The 21,155-nt window shown below is 37.6% G+C and overlaps 3 protein-coding genes across 4 annotated transcripts; 2 read left to right on the top strand and 1 right to left on the bottom strand.

Annotated features, from left to right (window-relative positions):
* Positions 1 to 1,748: 1,748 nt before the first annotated feature.
* Positions 1,749 to 5,325, top strand: LOC146985127 (CMRF35-like molecule 1). Its single transcript, XM_085783165.1, has 4 exons — positions 1,749 to 1,800; positions 1,899 to 2,261; positions 2,830 to 2,887; positions 4,238 to 5,325. Exons 1-4 carry the CDS (start codon positions 1,764 to 1,766, stop codon positions 4,377 to 4,379), a joined length of 600 nt encoding a protein of 199 aa, XP_085639291.1. The 5' UTR covers positions 1,749 to 1,763; the 3' UTR covers positions 4,380 to 5,325.
* A 1,118-nt stretch (positions 5,326 to 6,443) lies between these two features.
* LOC146985126 (cell division control protein 42 homolog) lies at positions 6,444 to 13,159 on the top strand. 2 transcript variants are annotated; one of them, XM_085782886.1, is made up of 6 exons: positions 6,444 to 6,540; positions 7,674 to 7,792; positions 7,923 to 7,995; positions 8,117 to 8,226; positions 10,416 to 10,613; positions 11,511 to 13,159. In XM_085782886.1, the coding sequence occupies exons 2-6, from the start codon at positions 7,688 to 7,690 to the stop codon at positions 11,598 to 11,600; spliced, it is 576 nt and encodes a 191-aa protein (XP_085639012.1). In that variant the 5' UTR covers positions 6,444 to 6,540; positions 7,674 to 7,687; the 3' UTR covers positions 11,601 to 13,159. The 2 variants fall into 2 exon arrangements, with proteins under 2 accessions (XP_085639012.1, XP_085639011.1); XM_085782885.1 differs by lacking the exon at positions 11,511 to 13,159 and adding an exon at positions 10,801 to 11,408.
* Positions 13,160 to 13,624: 465 nt separating this feature from the next.
* On the bottom strand, positions 13,625 to 18,200 carry LOC146985125 (F-box only protein 6-like). The gene is made up of 6 exons (XM_085783164.1): positions 17,900 to 18,200; positions 16,303 to 16,552; positions 16,071 to 16,185; positions 15,504 to 15,599; positions 14,746 to 14,881; positions 13,625 to 13,939 (listed from the first exon to the last, which is right to left on the bottom strand). The coding sequence occupies exons 1-6, from the start codon at positions 18,005 to 18,007 to the stop codon at positions 13,793 to 13,795; spliced, it is 852 nt and encodes a 283-aa protein (XP_085639290.1). The 5' UTR covers positions 18,008 to 18,200; the 3' UTR covers positions 13,625 to 13,792.
* Positions 18,201 to 21,155: the final 2,955 nt, after the last annotated feature.

Below are 21,155 nucleotides of genomic sequence, written 5' to 3'. Positions count from 1 at the left end.
CATGATACGACCTGCAAGATTTACATTAAACTCAAAGCTAAGCGCAGGCTAAATGGAGAACTTATCTAATCATTTATAATGCAGCTTTGTTTGTCTTTAATAGTTTATGTAATATTTAAAGAGGGATATGCTGCTGGTGTCAGCGGGAAAAAAAAAACACCTTCAGCTTTACCAAGGCCGAGAAGCAGAAGTAACATCATTTGTTTTCATGAAGCAACTTCAACTACTTACATGGTGTTTCTCAACAATTTAAAGAAAAAAAAAGGTCAGTCAAATGTCAAGGGCACTGGGAGTTTAATGTTTCACTGACTCACCGATTTGCTCGTAATGTAAAAAAAATTGATCCAATTTAAGTTTTTACCAAGGTCATTTCATTATCTCGGTACAGTTCAGTTTGAGAATTCATTCTGCAAGTTGTAAATCAAAGGCTAATCTATCTACGTATATGTACTTTCAATATCTGCCAAGTTTTAAAAAAGAAAAAGAAGAAAAGAATACTAAACAATGTGACTTTATTCAGTACCTCAAAAATTCACCAACTTATTTAAAGTCAGTCCTATTACAAGAAGAAGAGGAAGAAGAAGCTTTTCTTCCCTGTTTCTACTGTAGCAGCAAAAGCAAGGATTAAATGTCACATTTTGCAGAAGTATCCCAGATTCCCACGCCCAGTTTTTTAGTGTAAACCATCAAGCTGGTTGTCAAAAACAGACACTGGCTTTTTTTTTTCTTTTTGCAACCACGCGCTGTTTCTCTTCATGTGTCACCAGCACGGTTCTGTTTTTTACTCTCTTGACTGACCACAAGACTTCTCTGCATCTCAGGATATCTATGCAGTATGCTAGTGTGAAAAGTTGAGAAAAGAAAAGAAAAGAAATGTTTTAGACTTTAAGACTTTATTTTAAATGTGGTGCATTAGGGTCAGTGTCATTGTGTGTTGCTAAATGTGAACTCGTATATTCTCACACTACATCTCTATGATACAATCAACACATTACTCAACTATGATTTATCTCACCACATCTTTGTTGTTGTTCATGATCATTACGTGCATATGCATAATTTTACACAATGACAATTTGATTTGTTAAGTAAGATTAAGTTGTTGTTGTATTCTTATCTATTTATTGGATAGGACAGTGAAGAAAGACAGGAAAGCATGACTGACTGCTGTGCACCAGACTCTATCATTAATAGTCTACTTTAATAAAGAAAGGTAGTCACTGTCAGTAAGAAAAAATATTGCCAATAAAGATCAATCTGATGCTAAACAACAACAATACAATATAAACCGTGAAATATTCACACCTACATACATACAGTAAAGTCGACTCACTTAACTGCTCCTCAGAAAGACAGCAGCTGCAATTATTGAAGTAAAGAATGAAATGACATGAAGGAAATTCTGATGAAACACATTTAATTGTATCCACAAAATGGATCTTATAAATATTTTTTACAAAGTTGTCAAAAGTCTGATTACATTGTGCTGCACAGTAAAAGATAATCTGGACAGTTTGGACTTCAGCACCACCTACTGTTGAACTGAATAACCTGGCTTACAGCCCTCACTGTAAAGCTGTATAGGACACAAGATGCACTGGGAAAACACAATAAAGTACTACTTCCCACAGAAAAACAATATGCAAATTCATCTTGACAACACGCTGATTGACCACACGTCACCTGATTGCACAACTTAACCACATTGGAGAAAGAAGAGGAAGCATCTCAGTGTTTCATTATGTACTTCAAGTTTTTCCACCATGAAGAGCACAGGGCTGTTTGTAGGCGTCTTTGATGGTATTTATTTAAAAGCTTATATAGATTTGTAATTGTGGGGGAACAGGGGGGAAAAATAACTAACTTGATGTCTCTGTGTGTGTTTTTTCTCTATGCAGTCACAGTTCTGTGTCTCATCTGGCTAACGGAGCACACGGTGGACTCCCAGCTGTCGGCTCCAGATGACTTAACGGCACCGTACGGAGGATCTGTGGCGATCCCCTGTCGTTACGAACAGCAGTACAGAGAACACACAAAGTACTGGTGCAAAGGTCTAGTGTATGAACTGTGCAGCATCATGGTGAAAACACCCAAGAACCGACCGAACGACAGGATCTTCATTGCAGACGACAAGGAGGCAGGAGTCTTCACTGTTACTATGACTTCACTCAGAGACAGTGATACAGATGTGTACTGGTGTGTCATTGCCACATCTGGAAGGAATGTTAAAAAACATGTCAAGCTCACCGTCTCTCACACAGGTACACTATTGCTTTTTTTAAAATATGTTTTGTATACATTTTTTTTGCTTTGATAATATTGGTTTAGTAAATCCTAAAAAAACAGAAGCTTAGATAACTGACTCCATAACTTGAATTAAAAACATGTTGTTTGGTTTAGAGCTATGTTTATTTTTTTCACAAATAAGAGTTGTGGTCAATTGCATAGTTGAAATGTAAAATATATACCCACACGGAAAGAACCTATAGTATTTAATACAGGTTTGAATATATGTGACATACATAAAATTGGCTGTTTTCATATATACGCATATATGCTATATATATATGGTGCATATATGCACCACATATATATATAGCATATATGCGTATACAGTACATGAAAACGGCCAATTTCATGTATGTCACATATATTCAAACCTATATTAAAACCTACAGTATAGGTTCTTTCCGTGTGGGTATTTCCATACATGATGAAAAAAGACCATATTAGCCCCGCATAATGTAAAATATAAGTGGCAAATGTATGTAGCTGCTGTCTGATATAAACATGATTTCTCTGAAACACATTTATTTTTTTCCTCTGCAGTGGTAACAACTACTGTCACCACACCAACCAGTTCCTCATTGGAAGATAATGAAACAAGGTGAGAGCCATCGGGAAGTGAAATATGTTGATTCATTGTGTTGGGGACACATCCCTATACCAATATTTAGCCGTGTACACTGCCATGTCATTTCTAGTCAAAACAAATCTAATTATAGGCTACTAAAAATAAGACTCATCACATAAAAATTATGTTTCAAACTAATTTTCAATTGAAATAAATAGAAAAATCTGCCAGTGAAAGCACGTTTTTTGTGCTTGTAATAAAGAAAAACTTATTTCAAGTGAAAATATGCTTGAAAAAAGTTAAAAGTTATGTGATGAGTCTTTTTTTTTCTTTTTTTTTTTTTTTACATATTTTCACTTGAAATAAGTAGAAAAATCTGATAGTGGAGAAAGTTTTTCTTTCTTATTACAAGCACAAAAAACCTGCTTCCACTGGCAGATTACGTATTCTACTTATTTCAAGTGAATATTTGTTTGAAACAAGTGAAAATGATCTAAAAAATTTTTCGTTTTTAGGTGATGAGTCTTATTTTAAGTAGAAAGAGTTTAGTTTTGACTACATTTTGACAAGAAATAAGACAAATATTCTTGGAAAGATTTTGAGTTTTTACAGTGTAGTCCCTATCAATACAACCGCTATCCGTAGTGTTTAGTCAACGATAATGGTATGTCTTTTTTTTGTTTGTTTGTTTTTTAGATATTTTTACTTACGTATTATTTTCATGTATTCTTTGTGTGAAAGGGAGCAACTGTTTAAAAAACAGTTCCCACAAAATAACACATAATGGTGTGAAAGTAAAAAGCCTTTTTTCCTCATGCAATAACTGTACCGTCAAACTGGATGATCGTTGTGTCGCTAATGTGTCTGTTCATGTCATGCATCATCATATTTTTGTCAGGTGTCAGACAGTAGAGAGGCTAGAGGAGATGGAGAAGGAGAAGGTAGAGGAGAAGAGGCAGGAGGAGGTAGAGAAGGAGCAGCTGCATGAGATAGAGAGAGAGAGTCTGCAGGAGATAGAGGAGGAGAAGCTGCAGATGGAGGAGAGGCTGGAAATTCACAGGTGAGGTTAAATAATGATCGATATGATGATGCACAGTTGAGAACTCTTTGCCTTCTTGTCTTTCGTTAGTTGCTTTAACTTATAACATTAAGAATGCATTCAGTTCTTGTGTTCTCTTTAGATTAAAAACATGTCGATTACTGATTTTTTATTTTTTGATCAGCTCTACATAATGTGAAATTATGATTGTAAATGCAAAAAACAATCCATCAACTTTCAGGAGTGCTGCCTTGGAGCACATGTGTTGACAGACACATCATTCCATATCCTTATGTTCCTAAACGTATCCCTTCTTCTTTTCTGTTGTTGTTTGTTTAAACTAGATGGTGGGCGATTCTACGTTGGATTCTCTTTATTTTATTGGTCTGTTGTCTGCTATCAACACACGTCGCTGTGTGGAGGATAAAAAGGTCCTGTGAAATATGTGTGGACCAACAATCTCAAAATCAAAACATTTACATCTGAAAATTAGGTAACAATTGAGATTTTAAATCATGGGTGAATTATAAATGCATTCATACTGAGGTTAAAAATCCATTCCTCTAGGGGACACTCTATCTGAGTATGAATTAAACCAAAAACAAACCAAGTGAAAAATTGGCTTTCAGCCACTTTTTTTCTTGTATTTAAATGATTAAAACCTCATTAATTTCAGTGTCCAGGGCCTGAGATAACTTTGGGCTCAACTCCTGAATATCCAAATTAGCACCTCTGGAGAACCGAGGCTCTTGGCCTTCACTTAATTTATTTGCACATCTTATATAGATGGTCCTGGTCATAAAAGTTGGTGTTCATTTGCATTTAACCACCAGTTTCTAGGGGTTTTATTAAATCTGTCAGTGGTGTACTCCAAAGGTCTGAAAATAGAAAGCAGAGTAAAAATCTCTTCATGCATAAACGGTGCCCCAGTTTTTGTAAAGTGTTGCTTTTTACATTGCGAAAGTGGTGATGTATTTCCCTATTTTTTGTTAATTTAAGGAAAGTGCAGTTTCTTCAAGACACACACCCGCGGCATGCACACACACAGCCTTAAAGAGACTTAAGTGATACCTACAGCTGAGATGGGTTGTTTCTATCCAAGGTAATCTGAGTAAACTGGTGATTTTCTGTTACAATCAAAGGCAAATTATGGTTAAATTCCCCTGAAGATGTTATATATTATACTCTCAAAGAGAGGCAGTGATGATTTATGATCCTTGCCAAAGAGATTTCATTACCCTGCTGCAAGAAATTGGATAATTGTGTCTGCTGGTCTGAGAACACCATAGACTTGTATATATTAGCAGTTCATTATCCTCCATACCTGTGTAATTTAATGCAACGACCGTGCACTGAATCTTGTATTTGTGACACATGTGATGGTCAGTTTATGTATATCAGTGAAGTAATAAACTATGTAATCTGTGGCGATGTTGTATTGGTTTTTGCACTATATGGATTGTTTATGAAAATGTATCATCCTCATATATGTAAATGGGATTGAGCAAAGCATTACAAACACTTTGACTTGTCAGAGTAACAGGCATCATTTGTAACATTAATGATACCTCAGGTCTGTTGCGGTGTGCTGCTAAGCCTTAATGAACCAATGCCAGGAGTCAGGACATGCTAAACAGGCCATCAAGCAGCCGTCGTTATTGATTTATTATTTACACCTGTGCTATTATTGTGACAAGTCAAATCATCCTCATGAACAACAAAACTGGTTTAAAGATTCTGTCATGTTTTCATTTCACTGCTACTCAAGACATAGGCTACAGTATGGGGACAAGAGAGTAACAATTTGCTGTTTTAGAGCAAAAGATAGAGAAAATCATATCCTTATATCTTGGGTTTTTGTTAATACCATTGACACTATTGGAAAACGGGTTGACAACATGGGATAGTAGGCTATTTGATATTTTTACTCTTTTATAACGGAGCGGAAGAACAATTGTTGTTCAAACCTTTTGAGACCACACACAAAGTAGGCTAGTATTTGTTTCTTCCAGCTTTTAAGATTCCCAATGTTACTCCCTTATCCCCTAAAGTTTTATATTTCATGAGTTGTTTATGGATCTTTATATATGTACTATCAGTACAGTAGGAACCAATAAGTATGTTATCAGTACCTAATTCGTACGATGAAGTCTTGTATAAATCAAGGCTAGCCTATATAAAAAAGGTTTTTGTTGTTTTTTGGTCTTGTTATAAAGTGACAGAGTTCAGACTCTGGATCAGATGCAGGATCAGAGGGACTGAGGAGGTGATGTCATCACTTCTGCAGCCTCAGTTTATGTCAAGGACGACAACACAGGCAGGGGATTTCATCTTTCAATGTAAAAGCATAACAAGGAACAAGTGACGACTCGTACGGTTAAATTCTGTAACAAACACAACATACAGAATACAAATACGTCAAATTAACAACCTTTTACGTCATTATATATACATTTACAGTTGTGTTGTATCACAATATAGTGTCGAGTTTATGTTTTGGAATTTTATTTTGAAGGTGACATCCGGTGTTATTCTAGCTAGCTTGGCAGCGGTGGTGGAAGTACTGGACCAACTTGCTGCTCGCTGGTGCCAACGCCCGGCGAAATAGACAGCTAACGGAGCAGAGTAGAGACACAGAGGGACGCCGGTATGTACTTGAAACATTTTTCCTACATCTGTGTGTGTGTTTAGTTAACAAACACCGGGTCTGACATCGGTTTAGTTGCTTCATCACGTTAGCTGGGGCTCGTTTACAAGCCAGCGTCCGGATGCTAGCTGGCTAAACTAGCTAGCATTGTCTAGTGAGTGCTAGCTTAGCTTTCTAGCCAATACACAAACATATCTGTATATTGTATTATTATTCATGGCACACAGTTGTTAAAGTAGATGGTTTCACACTATGTTACCCTTTCGTTGCCGTATTTATTAACACTAAAGTTAGTAAGGTTATAAAAAGTGTTCATGTGACAGACAGGGAGGGTAACGCTGTCATTAGCTAACGTTAGCCTCCAGACAGTGTTGTAGTGGTGGGGTGTGACACTTAACTAGTTAATGATAGGAAACAGCATTTCTCCCTCTCCATCGATCATCAATTCATTCTTTATTCGTCCCTTTCATTAAAGATTATAGTACAATACAATATGATGTTACATAAATCCATAATTACATCTAAATCAACACTTTTCATGACTGGAAAAGGGGCAGTAAGAAGAATGTAAGTCTTATTTATGTCTTCCCCCTAACTTAAACTCAAACAATCTTAGATGGTCTGTCACTTCCAGTTACCTACACACCCATCTATACCCTCGATTACATCAACGAAAAACAAAAAAAATAACCCACATAAATGAATTTACAAGACCAAAACAACTCAAAATGTAAACATCCAGTCAAATTTTCAATGCATATTTTCTAATTTGTTTCTCTTCATACCTTTTTTTCAAAGTGAAAAATATCTGTACAACCCCTCAAATTGTTCTCTTGAGTATTCCAAAGTTTTACGCCAACAACAGAAGTACACATTTGTTTTAAGGTGGTCCGAGCCACTTGATGATTGAAATCAAATCTCCTCCTGTTATTTTTATCTTCTGACATGAACACAAACAATTTTTGAATATTCTCAGCAGGCAATTACTTCTAAGTTGTATTTAACCACTCTGGCCTGAATTAACCTGTTAACAGATTCAGGTGTAATATTTGTATGATTGTGAAAAATTCATGAGTTATTTATTTTTCCCTTCCTGCTGCTAATGTTTTTTTGTTTTGTTTTGTTTTTCCCAGCTGAAAGCACAGAGATGCAGACTATCAAATGTGTGGTGGTGGGTGATGGAGCAGTGGGTAAAACCTGCCTATTGATTTCATACACCACCAACAAATTCCCCTCTGAGTATGTACCAACAGTAAGTATGTTTGGAGTATTTTCACAATTGGATGCATTTGTGTGACAGCCAACAACAACATAGTACTATGCAGTATGGTCAAAGCAGAAAAGAGAAACATACCTGACTACCATTAATTCTTCCACCACAGGTGTTTGACAACTATGCAGTAACTGTAATGATCGGGGGTGAACCCTACACCCTTGGTTTATTTGATACAGCAGGTAAGTTTATCTGTTTCTCTTTCAATTCAATTCAATTCTAAATTAACAGATGTAGAGTTATTATTAGTCTGTCACATGGCACGTGGTGAATTCATTTGTTATGTGGCCTCTGTCTCCGCAGGTCAGGAGGATTATGACAGGTTACGACCACTAAGCTACCCACAAACGGATGTCTTCCTAGTCTGTTTCTCAGTTGTTTCACCTTCCTCATTTGAGAATGTTAAAGAAAAAGTGAGTACAAAGCGTTTATCTTTTATTTTGTAGTGGTTTTTTACTTACCGTACAAATCTGTTGATTCAGCTAATCTCCAGTGAGGAAGTTTGTTAAATAACAACACAACAGAGACACAGTTAGTCAGCACATGAAAGACATACCACAGAGCTACACATAGAGGACATTAGCATAGCTCAGGAGCCTACCAGTAATCAATGACAACTATTTTGCTGCAGGTCATGTATGTACCTTCCCAACTGGTGAGGCAACAGACTATTTACAGGTGTTTGAACCATTAATCAACATAGTTAGAATACCAGGCATAGTTAGGATTCAAGTACTGTCTATAAAGTTGTAAAAAATGGTTGTTGAAACCTTTTGTTTTATGAGTAATGAGTGATTATATTGATTATTTTTGGTAAATATGTACAACTTATTTGGGTTACACCTATTGAGGACACAGCTGTTTTGCTTGCTGTCCTGATTCGCTTGCAGGTCAGGACCACAAAGGAAATACATTTTTCTAACTTTGTGTTTCTTGTAATGCTGCATGCTTTTATTTAATGTACAACACACAATTTTGCCAATGTTGAATGCTGTTGGTAGATATGTGAGAAAGTATGGTATGTATTGTGTTGTTACATGACAAAATACCAAACCATAGTATTCAATACAGAGTCATTCAGCTAAATGAAAAACTGACCATGACTGATGCTCTTGAGAAAAGGGACTAATAAAACATTTTGAAATGAAACCTTAAAAATAATCCGTTGTGAAAATAAAACAACAAACATACAAAAACACAACTGACTGACCATAAATCTCACATAGAAAGCTGAACAACTACATTTATTGATATAAACTCTTAACCGCTGCAGTTCAATATTTGTTCTTCTTGCTGCATTCATCATGACAACTGGAAGGCTTTTTAAAAAAAATCTGGATACCAAGGAAAACAATCGAACCACAGCCTTGTTGTTATACAGTTTTAAATATGTAGATAAGAAAATGAGTCAGAATCAGGTTTGGGAACAGGAATCAGTCATGCATGTTTAGCAGGCTTTTTAAAAATCTAACTTGTGGATCCTGTTTTGTTACTGACCCTCTAATTATAAAAGGATGAGAGTGGCAATCAATTAAAAAAACAACAACATTTATTTACTTGTTGTAAAAGACCAAATGACACACAGGAAGAGGAATAAATAAATATAGCCGCTAGTGATAATTTACTGAGGTCCAGGCACCTCACAAGCATTTTAAAACCATTTGCATGAATTTGCTGCTTAATTTTTGCCATCGGGGTTTTTTCAAGCCGATGACTTTGGCATCCCGAGAGAAGGTGATTTAGTGATTGCGCCGCTGGGTAACTAAGTGCTACACAACGCCCTCTCACAAGTTGAGGTAATAACATGACATGTGCAATATTAAGGTAAATTGTAACAGTCAAAACAATGGTGTGAAAGTCCTGGGGGCAAAAAAATCACATCGTTCGACTGGTCTCAGGAGTATCCTTAAAGGGACATTGTGTAACTTCTCCTGTTTTCTATTCATGAAAATCGATTATTTGGTTCTTCAGTCTGTTTTTCATTAACCAGTAATCCCCCCCATCAGCAAACTGAAGTGTTCCTTTCAGCTTTTGAATGAGCCGTTCATATCATTCATATCTACATGGAGCGGGTAAGCTCGGTGCTGGCTGCCATGTGGTGTCGCCATGTTTTTACGTTCAGTGGCAGCGTGACGGTAGGAAACCACGGAAACTCAGCGGAGACACCGGAGCTGTCGGCTCAGGTGGAGGTGGCGTCTGTGAAAATTCACCGCGGTAACGCAGTGAGGAGGAATGGAGCGTTACACTGATGCTGCATTCACCTGCAGTCGGGCAGACGGCCGTCGCTAACAAACCAGATGTCATTTTAGTCACAGAAGTCGAGAGAAAGCCGGTAAAACGTGGGTCAGGTAAACTATACGACATCGCCATGACAACATAGAGGCTTGTTTATGCCGTTACGTGCAGCGGCTGTCGTCCGTCTGCTGTCTGCCCAATTTCACGTGAATGCAGCATGAAAAATACGATTGAGTTGCTTGCGATATACAACCGCAACGCTAGATGGGAGTAATTCCTACACAATGTACCTTTTAAACATTTTGGTGACTTTGAATCCCTAACCTTTCTCTGTTTTGTTTTTGTTTTGTTTTTTTTTTCACTCCAGTGGGTTCCTGAAATAACTCACCACTGTCCCAAGACCCCGTTCCTGTTGGTCGGCACTCAGATCGACCTGCGTGATGACCCCTCCACGGTGGAGAAGTTAGCCAAGAACAAACAGAAGCCAATCACCCCGGAGACGGCAGAAAAGCTGGCTCGCGACCTTAAGGCAGTCAAATATGTCGAGTGCTCAGCCCTAACACAGGTAAGGTCTCCCGTTACATAACCCCCTTTAACGCTGGCGTGACAAGCATGTGTTTAAATGTCAGTTTCCTAACAAGGGTGGGTGTGCTTTGCCTCTTTGTCTCTTGCTAACAGCATTTAGCCACAAACTCCATCTAACTGTGTGTTGTGTGCCTGTCTTTCTCCCTTTTCTTTTCCTCTTTCTGTAGCGGGGACTGAAGAACGTATTTGACGAGGCTATCCTTGCCGCTTTAGAGCCCCCAGAAACTCAGAGAAAGAGAAAATGCTGTTTGTTCTGATGTCTTCTTGCATCTTTGCTTTGCCTCTTGATCGTCTGCTGCTTAACTCATTGTAAAGAGATGTCTGTCACTAAAATAATCACACAACGCTCTTTTAAACTTAAAAACTTTGTGCTCATTAACTTTACTCCTTCTGTTCATGTGTGCTTTTCTTTTCAACTTGGCCTGAATCACAATGGTCCATGCTGCCTAATAATATGACAAAAAGTGCCAATCTTTATTTCTCCTCTCTGTTGTCAGCATCTTGCGTGCAAGTTTGTGTAACTGGACATGACTGAGTTTTGTTTTTGTTTGGTTTTTTGTTGATATTCTGTTTATAAAATCAGAATTTAGCTCTTACGCATCAGTTGTACCCGAAACGGCATTTAAGCTACATTCTGTCTCAGACAGTAACAATAATTTTTTTCTACTGCAGCATCGAAAATTTCCATGGGCTTTTGTCTTAACTCAGACAACTTGATCACACAGAGAGTCTTGTATAATGTTATTTGAATAAAGGAAAATTTTGATCGCCCTGCTCCACTTCTACTCAGCCTTCTTTTTGCAATTAGTTCCCTGAAGATGTTAATTTGTATTTGGAACATGGCTCTGTTTTGAATATTAATATTTTGTTTCCACAGAAAGGATTAAAGAATGTGTTTGATGAGGCAATACTGGCTGCCCTGGAGCCTCCTGAACCTAAGAAAAGGCGTAAATGTGTTCTGCTCTAAGTTTTCATCGCACAACATCGCAGCCTTCTCCAACACTTCTCCAAATCTAGGTTAACAGTACTGAAGAGGTTTTCCCGCTCAAGTACATTCCAACACGAGTCGAGATATCATGAAATATTTGCCATCTCACTGACTTAACCTAAATACATAATCAATGTGCTGAACGCGATTTCAAGATTGAGTAACATTCGATGCTGTTTGTGATGAATTGATCCCCACTGAAACGGTCTTAACGCGATGTGCTCAGCAAACTGTGGGTAACATTGAATAATATTTCAGTTTGACCACATTATTGTTTAGTTTATTTCTCAGAAGTGCTACTCTGAAGGAACCTGACTATGAAGTGGTATTTTTTTTAGTGGATCTAACTGTTGTATTGAGCACCCTGTAAAACACAAACATGCTTATAATGATGAGATGCTCGAATTCTGTATTAGTGTGACCTGCACCTCTTTATTTTCCTTTTTTATTTCCAAGTAATTTACTTTTTTACTGTTGTTGATTCCTTGCACACAACACTGCGTTTTTTATTTTTTATTTTATTGCATCACTGATGAAGTATCTAGCAATACAGGGCCAGCTCAAGTCAGAACTCAAATATTATTGTTTTCCAAGCATTTTCTTTTTTTTTTAAAGAATCAACACAACTTTCCAAAGGTTAGTAGGAGCCACTATGTTTCATTCTGTCAGTGTCGACGAAGTCTCTTAGAAGATCTAAGAGCTGCCTGACGTAATATGACATTTCTAGGCTACGCTCCATTGTAGTTTGCTTAAGAAGAAGAAAAACCTGATAAATTGACGCCTGTCAAAGCAGAGAGAGAGCCACAGAGCCTGACGAGCAAAAGTAAGAAATACACTGAGCTTGAGTTTTAAATACAGCTGTGATTAAACATTCCTTTTCGACATCGTCTATCACGAATAGTCACCGTCATTTCCAGTAAATGACACGCACAGTTTGAGCACAACGACTTCCTTGTCATTTACTCTTTTTTGTAAGAAGCGAGTTAACAAGAAAGTGATGTATGTCCTTAACATTTAAAAACTGCAATACCAGAACTTTGTGTGAGCATTTCGGTTTGTAACCCCAGGCTAATTAGTTTTCTTATTTTGTAAAAAGCGACCGTGCTGCTCACTCTGTCTGCAGCATCATTAAGTCAAACAGCACCACATTGTGACAGTTCCTATGAAATGCTCTCCATCGTCTGAGATCCTGTGAAGATTGTGAAGATGACTGAAGTAAAACTATTTGCATTTGTCACTTAAACTATATCCACGCCTGAGATGGTGGGCTTGAATTTGATTTGTAAATATAGCGAGAGTATAATTATTGACTGAACAATGTGTGCATTATTCATATACTGAGATTTGAAGAGAAAAAAGCTGATGTGATACTGAAATCGAATTAATAACCAGGAAAAAATGTTGGATGAGTTTCTTGGACCGTAATTATTATTATTATTCAATTTGGCATCAAAGTTGTACTGTATCTTGCTTGTGACAAAGTATCACAATAAACCAGTATTACCTGTATTATGAATAAAATCTAACTTCAAATACTACATGTTGTCTGTTGTGGTGATTACAAGAATGAAGGTGTATGTATAGAGGGACTACAGTAGATACACAAACCAAAGAAAAAAAACATTTTGCACCAAAAAAAAAAGTTTTTAATTATAAATCTTAATTAGATCTTATGTAATACATAGCAGTGCAAATAATGCTTCTAGAGAGGTCATACATATATAGCTTTCATTCTTTAACAACAACTTTATGACACATATTAGCATTTGTTGGTTTTATACAACTCATACTTTCTTGTCCCTGATTATTTCCACAACCAAATTACACTTAAGACTTTCTGCAATCAAGCATTAAAAGAAAAAAAAAAAATCAAAATTAGGAATAAAATACGGAGGGTGAGAACTAAGTGATGAAGTGTGTTTTCCAGGCCTCTAAATGGCTCTTTGGTTTGCAAAGATACAAGTAGGAAGGACGAGAAGAGGAATAATACACATGAACCACCCAAACAGGATACAGTGAGAGGCAATCGCTAGTATTTAATATGCATTTACTGTATGAATGAATTACACATCAACATGGATAAGGAGAACTGACAACATGAGGCAAATATATGACAAATTATGTGCAATTTCAGGCAAAGAGAGGCAGCTGGCCGGGCGTTATTATCTGAGCTATGTGTCCACTGCTGGACATATCTCAACGCAGCTGTTGGTCACACGGATCCCGTACCACCCAGCCCAGTACTGTGTGTCCTTGCCTCCGTGGGTAAAGCGGATATATCTCACTCCTGGTCCATAGTTCTGGAAAACATGGGTCACCTGAGAAACAGATGTGAAGAACAAGTGGGTTTAGATACTCATAATTACCATATGGCTTGATATTTACATTATTCCTATAGTAACTGAAAAGAAAAGATGATTTCATATAAAACCTAAACCATATCTAACTGAAACAAAGTTTGGATTGAACAGAATAACACAGCAGCACAGAATGGTTACACACAAGCATATACTTTTGTAGAACAATTTTCTCTCCTTGAGTGAAATGACATCCGGTTGGTTTGCCGACGGCCGTCTGCCTGACTGCACCTGAATGCAACACCAGTGCCTCCGTCCTTCCTCACACTACACAGTGGTGATAGTTTTAACAGGCGCTACCTGGAAAACTTTCTCTCCGCTGAGTTTCCGTGGTTACCTACGGTCACGCTGCCACTCAACGTAAAAAAAAAATGGCGATGCAACATGGCCGCCTCGGTTCGGTGCGTCGCCCACTTATGTATTTGTAACGACTTGTAACAACTCATTCTAAGGAACGAGAAAGCTTTCATTTGTATGCGGGTGTGAGTAGACTTAAGTGAAATACGTATTTATGAAAGCAATATTTGATTTTTGCTCATAAAAAGCCAAATAAGTTACATACTGGGGCTTTAAACTTGTTGAATTAGTGACAGAGAGACATTTGCGATGTCACTGCAGCTATAGTCTTGAAAAAATCCCAAGTCCAACTCGACCGAGACCGAGACAAGACAAAGACTTTGAAAATGTGGTCTTGAGACCACTAGTCTCGAGCACCACAACACTACCCACTGTATTAATTAACGCTTGATGCTTTGTTGTTTACCTACCTGATTCCACTGCTGGTCGTTCCACTGCGGAAAGATGACGACTTCGGGATCAAACGTCTGGATGGGTTTCTTTGTTTTATTCAGCAACTCTACAGTGATTTCATACTCGCAGCCGCAGTCCCATCGCGGCGCATACCTAATGTAACACAAACACACACATTCACAGATCAGGGGTCAGCGGTTAGGGTTCAACGAGGGGTCGGTTTCTTTTCAGCACCGGTCACTGGGGCACGAATTCCTGTGGGTTTTCAGTATGTTGTGTTTGTTTAAGTCATATAAGCTCGACAGTCACAGACACAGCAGCTCACGTTCGTCTTCATTTGACACAAAAAAGTCACATTAGTGAGCGAGTGTGTTTATTTTGAGCGCCTCAGTGCACACGGGATAAAAAATAAAGGATGAGATGTAATTGATGTCTTCTTCGGTTATAATAACTTATTATATTCACCTGTGCTATTTGTCTTGTGAGTTTATTAGACTTGGTTTCAGCACCAGGAGCTTGTATAAATAGCACAGCTCTGTTGATATGGGGGCAGCATCAGATGTAACGAGGTCATATTTATTAGGATTTACACAAGCTTTGTGTTCACATTATATATTATCAAGCAGAGGGGAGACTTTAGATAGTTTCATTTTGATAAATCTTTTTAGAAACTCAACAATAAAGTTCAACACTAAAATCTTGAGTTTGTGGCCGATTCAATTTGCAATCGATTGAGCGGTTACATCGAGTATTTTACGTGTATTATTGTTCTTACCAATCAGATATTTTGATGTCTGGCTGGAAGTCGTCCATAAATGACGGGTTGTAGCCTTCCTTCTCCAAATCAATCACCTGGGTTTTCCTGCACATCCTGCACAGAGGAGACGAGAGTTTTAGCTTCTGCGCTTTATAAATGTAAAATATAGAAATATTAAAGGGATAGTTCGCCCAAAATTCAAATTTCAGTCATTTTCTACTCACCCTCATGTCGACTAAGGGTTGCACTGACACAGGCAGAGCCGTGAACTGAGACACTGGGAGCTTCCGCTACAAACAAGCTTAAAATATAGACTTATTTAATTTTTTTCGGAACAATTTCTCATGTCGGTATTTGGATGTTTTTTGGTGTGTCTTTTTGGACGAAGAAAAGTGAGCTCCGTTCGTTACCATCATATGGCAATGCAGTGCTGCGCAGAGCCCCCCCTGTAACTCCAAAAAGGCACGGATGACTCTGAAACTTCTCCCAGACCTTAGTCGACATGAGGGTGAGTAGAAAATGACTGAAATTTGAATTTTGGGTGAACTATCCCTTTAATGCCACATAATGATTTCTGCACCTTACCCATAAGACGTCACAAAGTTTTTCTGGACTTTGTCATTTGGATGCGGCACCAAGAGTCCCTCTATTTTCCACCTGTCGCCACCGTTCTCCAATATCTGCCACTCCTTCATTTTCTCTGTAAAAACAAAGACAGGGATTTGCAAGAGAAGTTATTTTTCAGAGGTAATTCTTTTGTTCAGCAGGTCTTCTTGACGTTGAGAGTAAAGACGTTGTCGTCGTGGCTTCTTCTTACTTTCTCCTTTTGGATTCTTGATGAGATTTCGTCTCTTCTTGCACAAGAAGTAAAACAACCTCCAGTCGTTGGGCGCTCTGGAGGCTTCGCGGAGACGATATCCTTCTCTCCGACACCTCTCTTTCCACAGGGACTCGCTGTCGGCCACTGCTCTCCACTGCTGGCACACCAGCCGACATGCACAGACCACCTGGTCAGGAGGAAGGTTCAGGAAGATCTCCTCCACAATCTCCACAGGAACAGGGAACATCTGGTAGGGAACCAAAAAAAAGGGACACACAGAAAAGGTGAAGTGGTTGAATAATAATATCTTCAGTTTTCCAGAGCGGACTTTGGACTAAAGCAATCTTTAATCTTTTCTTTTTAAGGGTCTTGTCTCACTGATAAACCTTTGACCAGCCTCTTATCCACTCTCCACCTCTCTTCCCTTTATATTCATCTAACCTCCCTTCCCTTCTCTATGATTAAAATAAAACAATGACTCCCACTGCGATTTCACACTTGCACATTGTAGCATGAATTATTAGAAAAATTACGGTTAATATAATAGACAGTTTTAGCTTTTCTAATGTATGACCTTTATAGCTGTGAGTCACAGAAGTTCCACTTAACCTGGCTGAAATCCCCTCACCCACTTTCACTTCCACTTTCTGGGTAAAGGTGTTCATGCTTTAAACCTTTTTAATTATTATCCTTTAAAAATATATATTTTTGCATCATTATAATAAGGTTTTGGGCATATTTTAAGACGCTACAGCAGTTTGAGGGTTGTTATATTGATATATTATTATTATGTTGGTTTTAATGAGGAAAGCATGGTCACCATGAGGGCTGCTAGGTGAATCAAACTTTTCCTTTTTTTTTTTCAATTCTCATGGATATTATAAGGACTACACTAGGGTGCTGAAAAGGGGGGGTAAAGGATTAAACGGATTCTAGGGGCCCATGATTGAGGGGGGCCCAGAGAGGCCCCTAATGATGATGAAATGATAATACAGTAAAAATAATGACACCAAGTTATTAACTAACATATAATCACAAATGTTTTATTTTCAATGTCCTGGTAACAATAACTTTATTGTTTAGGAAACATCAACGCCCTGCAATAATAATACATTTTACTACAGTCTCAAAACAATACAAAGGTGAATCTGTTTTGGGAAATGAAAAATGAATTCCGTTGTATTCCATTGATCGCTCAGTTCTTCCCCTACTGTACATGTCAACTGTCATGTTGTTCCTCTTTCACAAATATGGTAATGATAGTCAAAAATACCATTAAAATGCATAATTGTATATAAAATAGCATCAAAAAATTTCGCCGCTGTGTTGGGGGCCCTGTAAAGATTCTTTTCATGGGGCCCAAAATCCCTAGCGGCGCCCCTGGGACTACATGTCAACATTCCCACTGTCAACTTGGACCTTTATGACCTCAAAATGAGCCTGCCCTCTCATGATGGGATATTCAGATATTTACATCTGCTGCAGTAGAGCAGACACATGCAGCTGTAACAGCAGGTAGTTGTTGTTGTACTCGCTGCTCATGTACATGTTAAAAAGAAAAAGCAAAAGAAAGCAAAAGAAAACAAACACTTACATCTACAGTGAAGGAGGAGGCTGCAGGCTTCACCAGACTTGGGGCTGCTGCTGCTGCTGCTGCATCGTAGCTCTGAGTTGAACCCATTGCTCGCGCTTTCCTCTTCATACCTTGGACAAACCCAGGCTGGTGAACTCTTTTTTTTCACAAGCTGCACAGCCACAAACCGCAAAGCAAACCTGTATAAAAGCTCTCACACAGCTGCACAGTCACTATATCTAAGCTATGGTCTCAGTTATAAATACCCTACAACACAACGCGGAAGTGAAATCCAAGGTGGAGACGTAGCTACTGTAAAGTCAGACCCGCTGCAACGCGAATGTCTCCTCCTGTCACTCTCGATTTATTTTTGATTCATTTTTTTTTTTTTTTTTTTTTTTCAAACGACGACCGATTCGTTACATCTTTTAAGTATCTTTCGGAAATGTTGTAAGACTACTCTGAAGGCAGGAGGCTGCGGAAATTCCCCATCTTGTCATTTGACCAGAAAGTCGCGCTCGTTATTGTCTCCACGACACCCCGGAGGAGGCGCGGGCGGGCGGTGCTAGACGCTGAGCTAAAGCAGCAGCCAGTGAACTTGAAGGCAAGACAAAAAAAAACTCTTTGTAGCTACAGCACAATTCAAAATTTTAAAGACAAAACATACAAGATAGATAACAGGAGTGAAATGAGACAAGAAATAAAACGAACTTTGCACAAAAGACCAGTGGAATATCAATAAATCCAATCACTGTAGCCTACTTCATTGTAAATCTATGGTCAATTAGTTTATTTTTTGCTTTTACTTTTATCTTCTTCTTCTTTTTTTTTGAACAAATGTTCTTATTAACAATAAGAACTTTCTTATTAAAAGCTTTAAATTCTTTTGTTCCATATCTGAGTTTTAAAAAAAGGCAAAAAAGAGAAACAGCATGAACAGAGAATCGGCAAGGTGGTTCCATATTCTGACAGTGTCATAAACATGTCTGAAAATTAAAATAAATGATTGGATAAATAATAATAATAATAATACTGACAATTATGTATAAATAAGATGGAGTAGAATTACTACTTTTATCTTTTAAGGGGGAATAGGCTATTACACTTTTTTTTTACTTCACTATATTTATATTAGCCTACTTTTCTTATAATGACCTTCAAAACAATTAACATAAAATAATAATAATGATCTCATAATTTAAGGATTAACACATCAACTGATTAATAGGCAGAATAATAGGCTAATAATGTTAAAATTATATAATAGCTTTGTATGAACCCAGCTGTCGACCCCGCCCACACGGTGTAAGCCGCGTTAAATGTCAGGAAAGTCGTAGGTATGAGTCAGTCTGACACTGACTCAAACGTATGTAACCTATGTGTCATCCCGAGGGGGTCTCCCTTTGGATATCCTGAGATAAAATATCTAAAAATAGATTAACAAGTGCCTTGCACGGTTTTACATAGGAGGTACAATCAAAGTGTCTTTTATTTTATTTTATTGATTTAAATAGAATATGCTCATGATTTTTGTAATTTATTATTTGAAAGAAGGAGGACTTTATTTTAGAAAACCGAAAGTAAATCTGTACCCCTGAGTTGGTACACCAGTCTTATTAAGAAACGTAACGCACATGGCCACTAATCTTGTCCCTGAACGTTGCACCATGTGACGAGTGCAGTAGGGTAGGCTACGTGTCCCTGGATAAAAAATAATAAAGGGACATGAATGGTGCGAGGAGAAGTTACTTTCACTTTCATAAGAGTCAAGACCATATCTGACCAAAACTGTGATGGGACACGAATAAAGACATGCCTGCCTATAAATATAAATATTGATTTGTATGTTTCTTCCTGTATGGAGGAGGGCTGCCACACAGCAAATACATTATTAATGGAATAGAATAATGCAGTCTAAACCTTTATAACTGTTGCCTGGTCAGAAGAAAAAGTCATTTGAACTCACCATCTCTGTGTGGTCTTCACTGGTCTGTGGTCCTGCTGATCAGTTTGTCCCTGTTGAGACTGTTTAATCAAACTGATTGACGACTGCTCTGATTGGTTTACAACCCCACAATCAGTTCAGTTGCTCTGGAAAACTTTCACTCTGTAAACAAACATAACCCTAATGATGTCACAAAAGCTGATACTGGTTGACTCAACAACTCATCAGCTGACTGGGTATAGGGAGCCAGTGCCAAAGTTGGAACCAGTAATTCTTCTTCCAAACTGGGAAACCTGTTTCAAATGGTAGAAGCAGATCTCTGCTGGTCTAAAACTTTAATCAGTGGCTGAGGGTGGAGCTTTCATGTTCTACTATGATAAGGTAGTAGTAGTAAATTCATATTAAAATGTGTGTATTTAAAAGTAGTAAATCATGGTATCAAATTCAGGTTAAAATGTCTATTAAAAAATCATGTAGGTTTAAAAATAGTTCAAAATGTAATGTATTTTAAAAGCCTTTAAAAGGTTAAAAAGCTAAAAGTATGGATTGTGTGTGTTTATAGGAGTTTAAAGCTGCTAAAGGTTAAAATGATCATTGAATAGTGATAAAAATGTCTTTATTTAATTTTGGGTGCTTTTCTAGTAGTTTAAGATTAATTATTTGATCTTGTGTTATGTTGATTTATTATTGGGGTATATTTTCTTGATCTATTTGTGTTTGTGTTTAAGGTTTTTCACCTGCTTTTGGCCATGACAACTTTTCAAAATAAAAGAAAGAAAAGAAAGAATTGATTCCTGGTCATTGGGTGAAGTCCAGCTTTTCACACTTCAGTGGTAGTAGTACTCATCATTTATAATTCTACTTTATTATATACTTTCCTTGTGTTTTAAGCACTTTTTTTTTATTATAGATTATGTGCCTTGCTGTGTCTTTTAACTTACTACTAGACAAGAGAGCACTGCACAAAAATTCCTATGTGCCCAGACTGTTTGGTTTGTGCTGAAATGGCAAATAAAATCTCTTGACTCTATACTTATTACACAGATATTCATATTATTATTCAAATTTACACACATAGATGGTCGACTTCATGAGGTGCAGGCTCAAAGTTAATTTATAATCATCTCCTCTTACGAGCATTAGATTTAAAAAGATAGAAAGAAAAATAAAAGTACCAACATGTTTAGCAATATTAGACTGCTTTTTAATAATATGGCAAATAAACAGAGGTGCATTCATGTCTTCAATCACATAGGCACTGCAGTTTGTGTACAATACAGTACATTTAACTTGATCATAAATTACAAGCCTTGCCAAAAACGAATGGCCACC

This window comes from Trachurus japonicus, chromosome 7 (genome assembly GCF_045865225.1).
Source record: "Trachurus japonicus isolate A0001 chromosome 7, Traja_1.0".
NCBI lineage: Eukaryota > Metazoa > Chordata > Actinopteri > Carangiformes > Carangidae > Trachurus > Trachurus japonicus.
The sequence above is the reverse complement of the archived record's forward strand: the minus strand, read 5'-3'. Positions and strand labels throughout refer to the sequence as shown.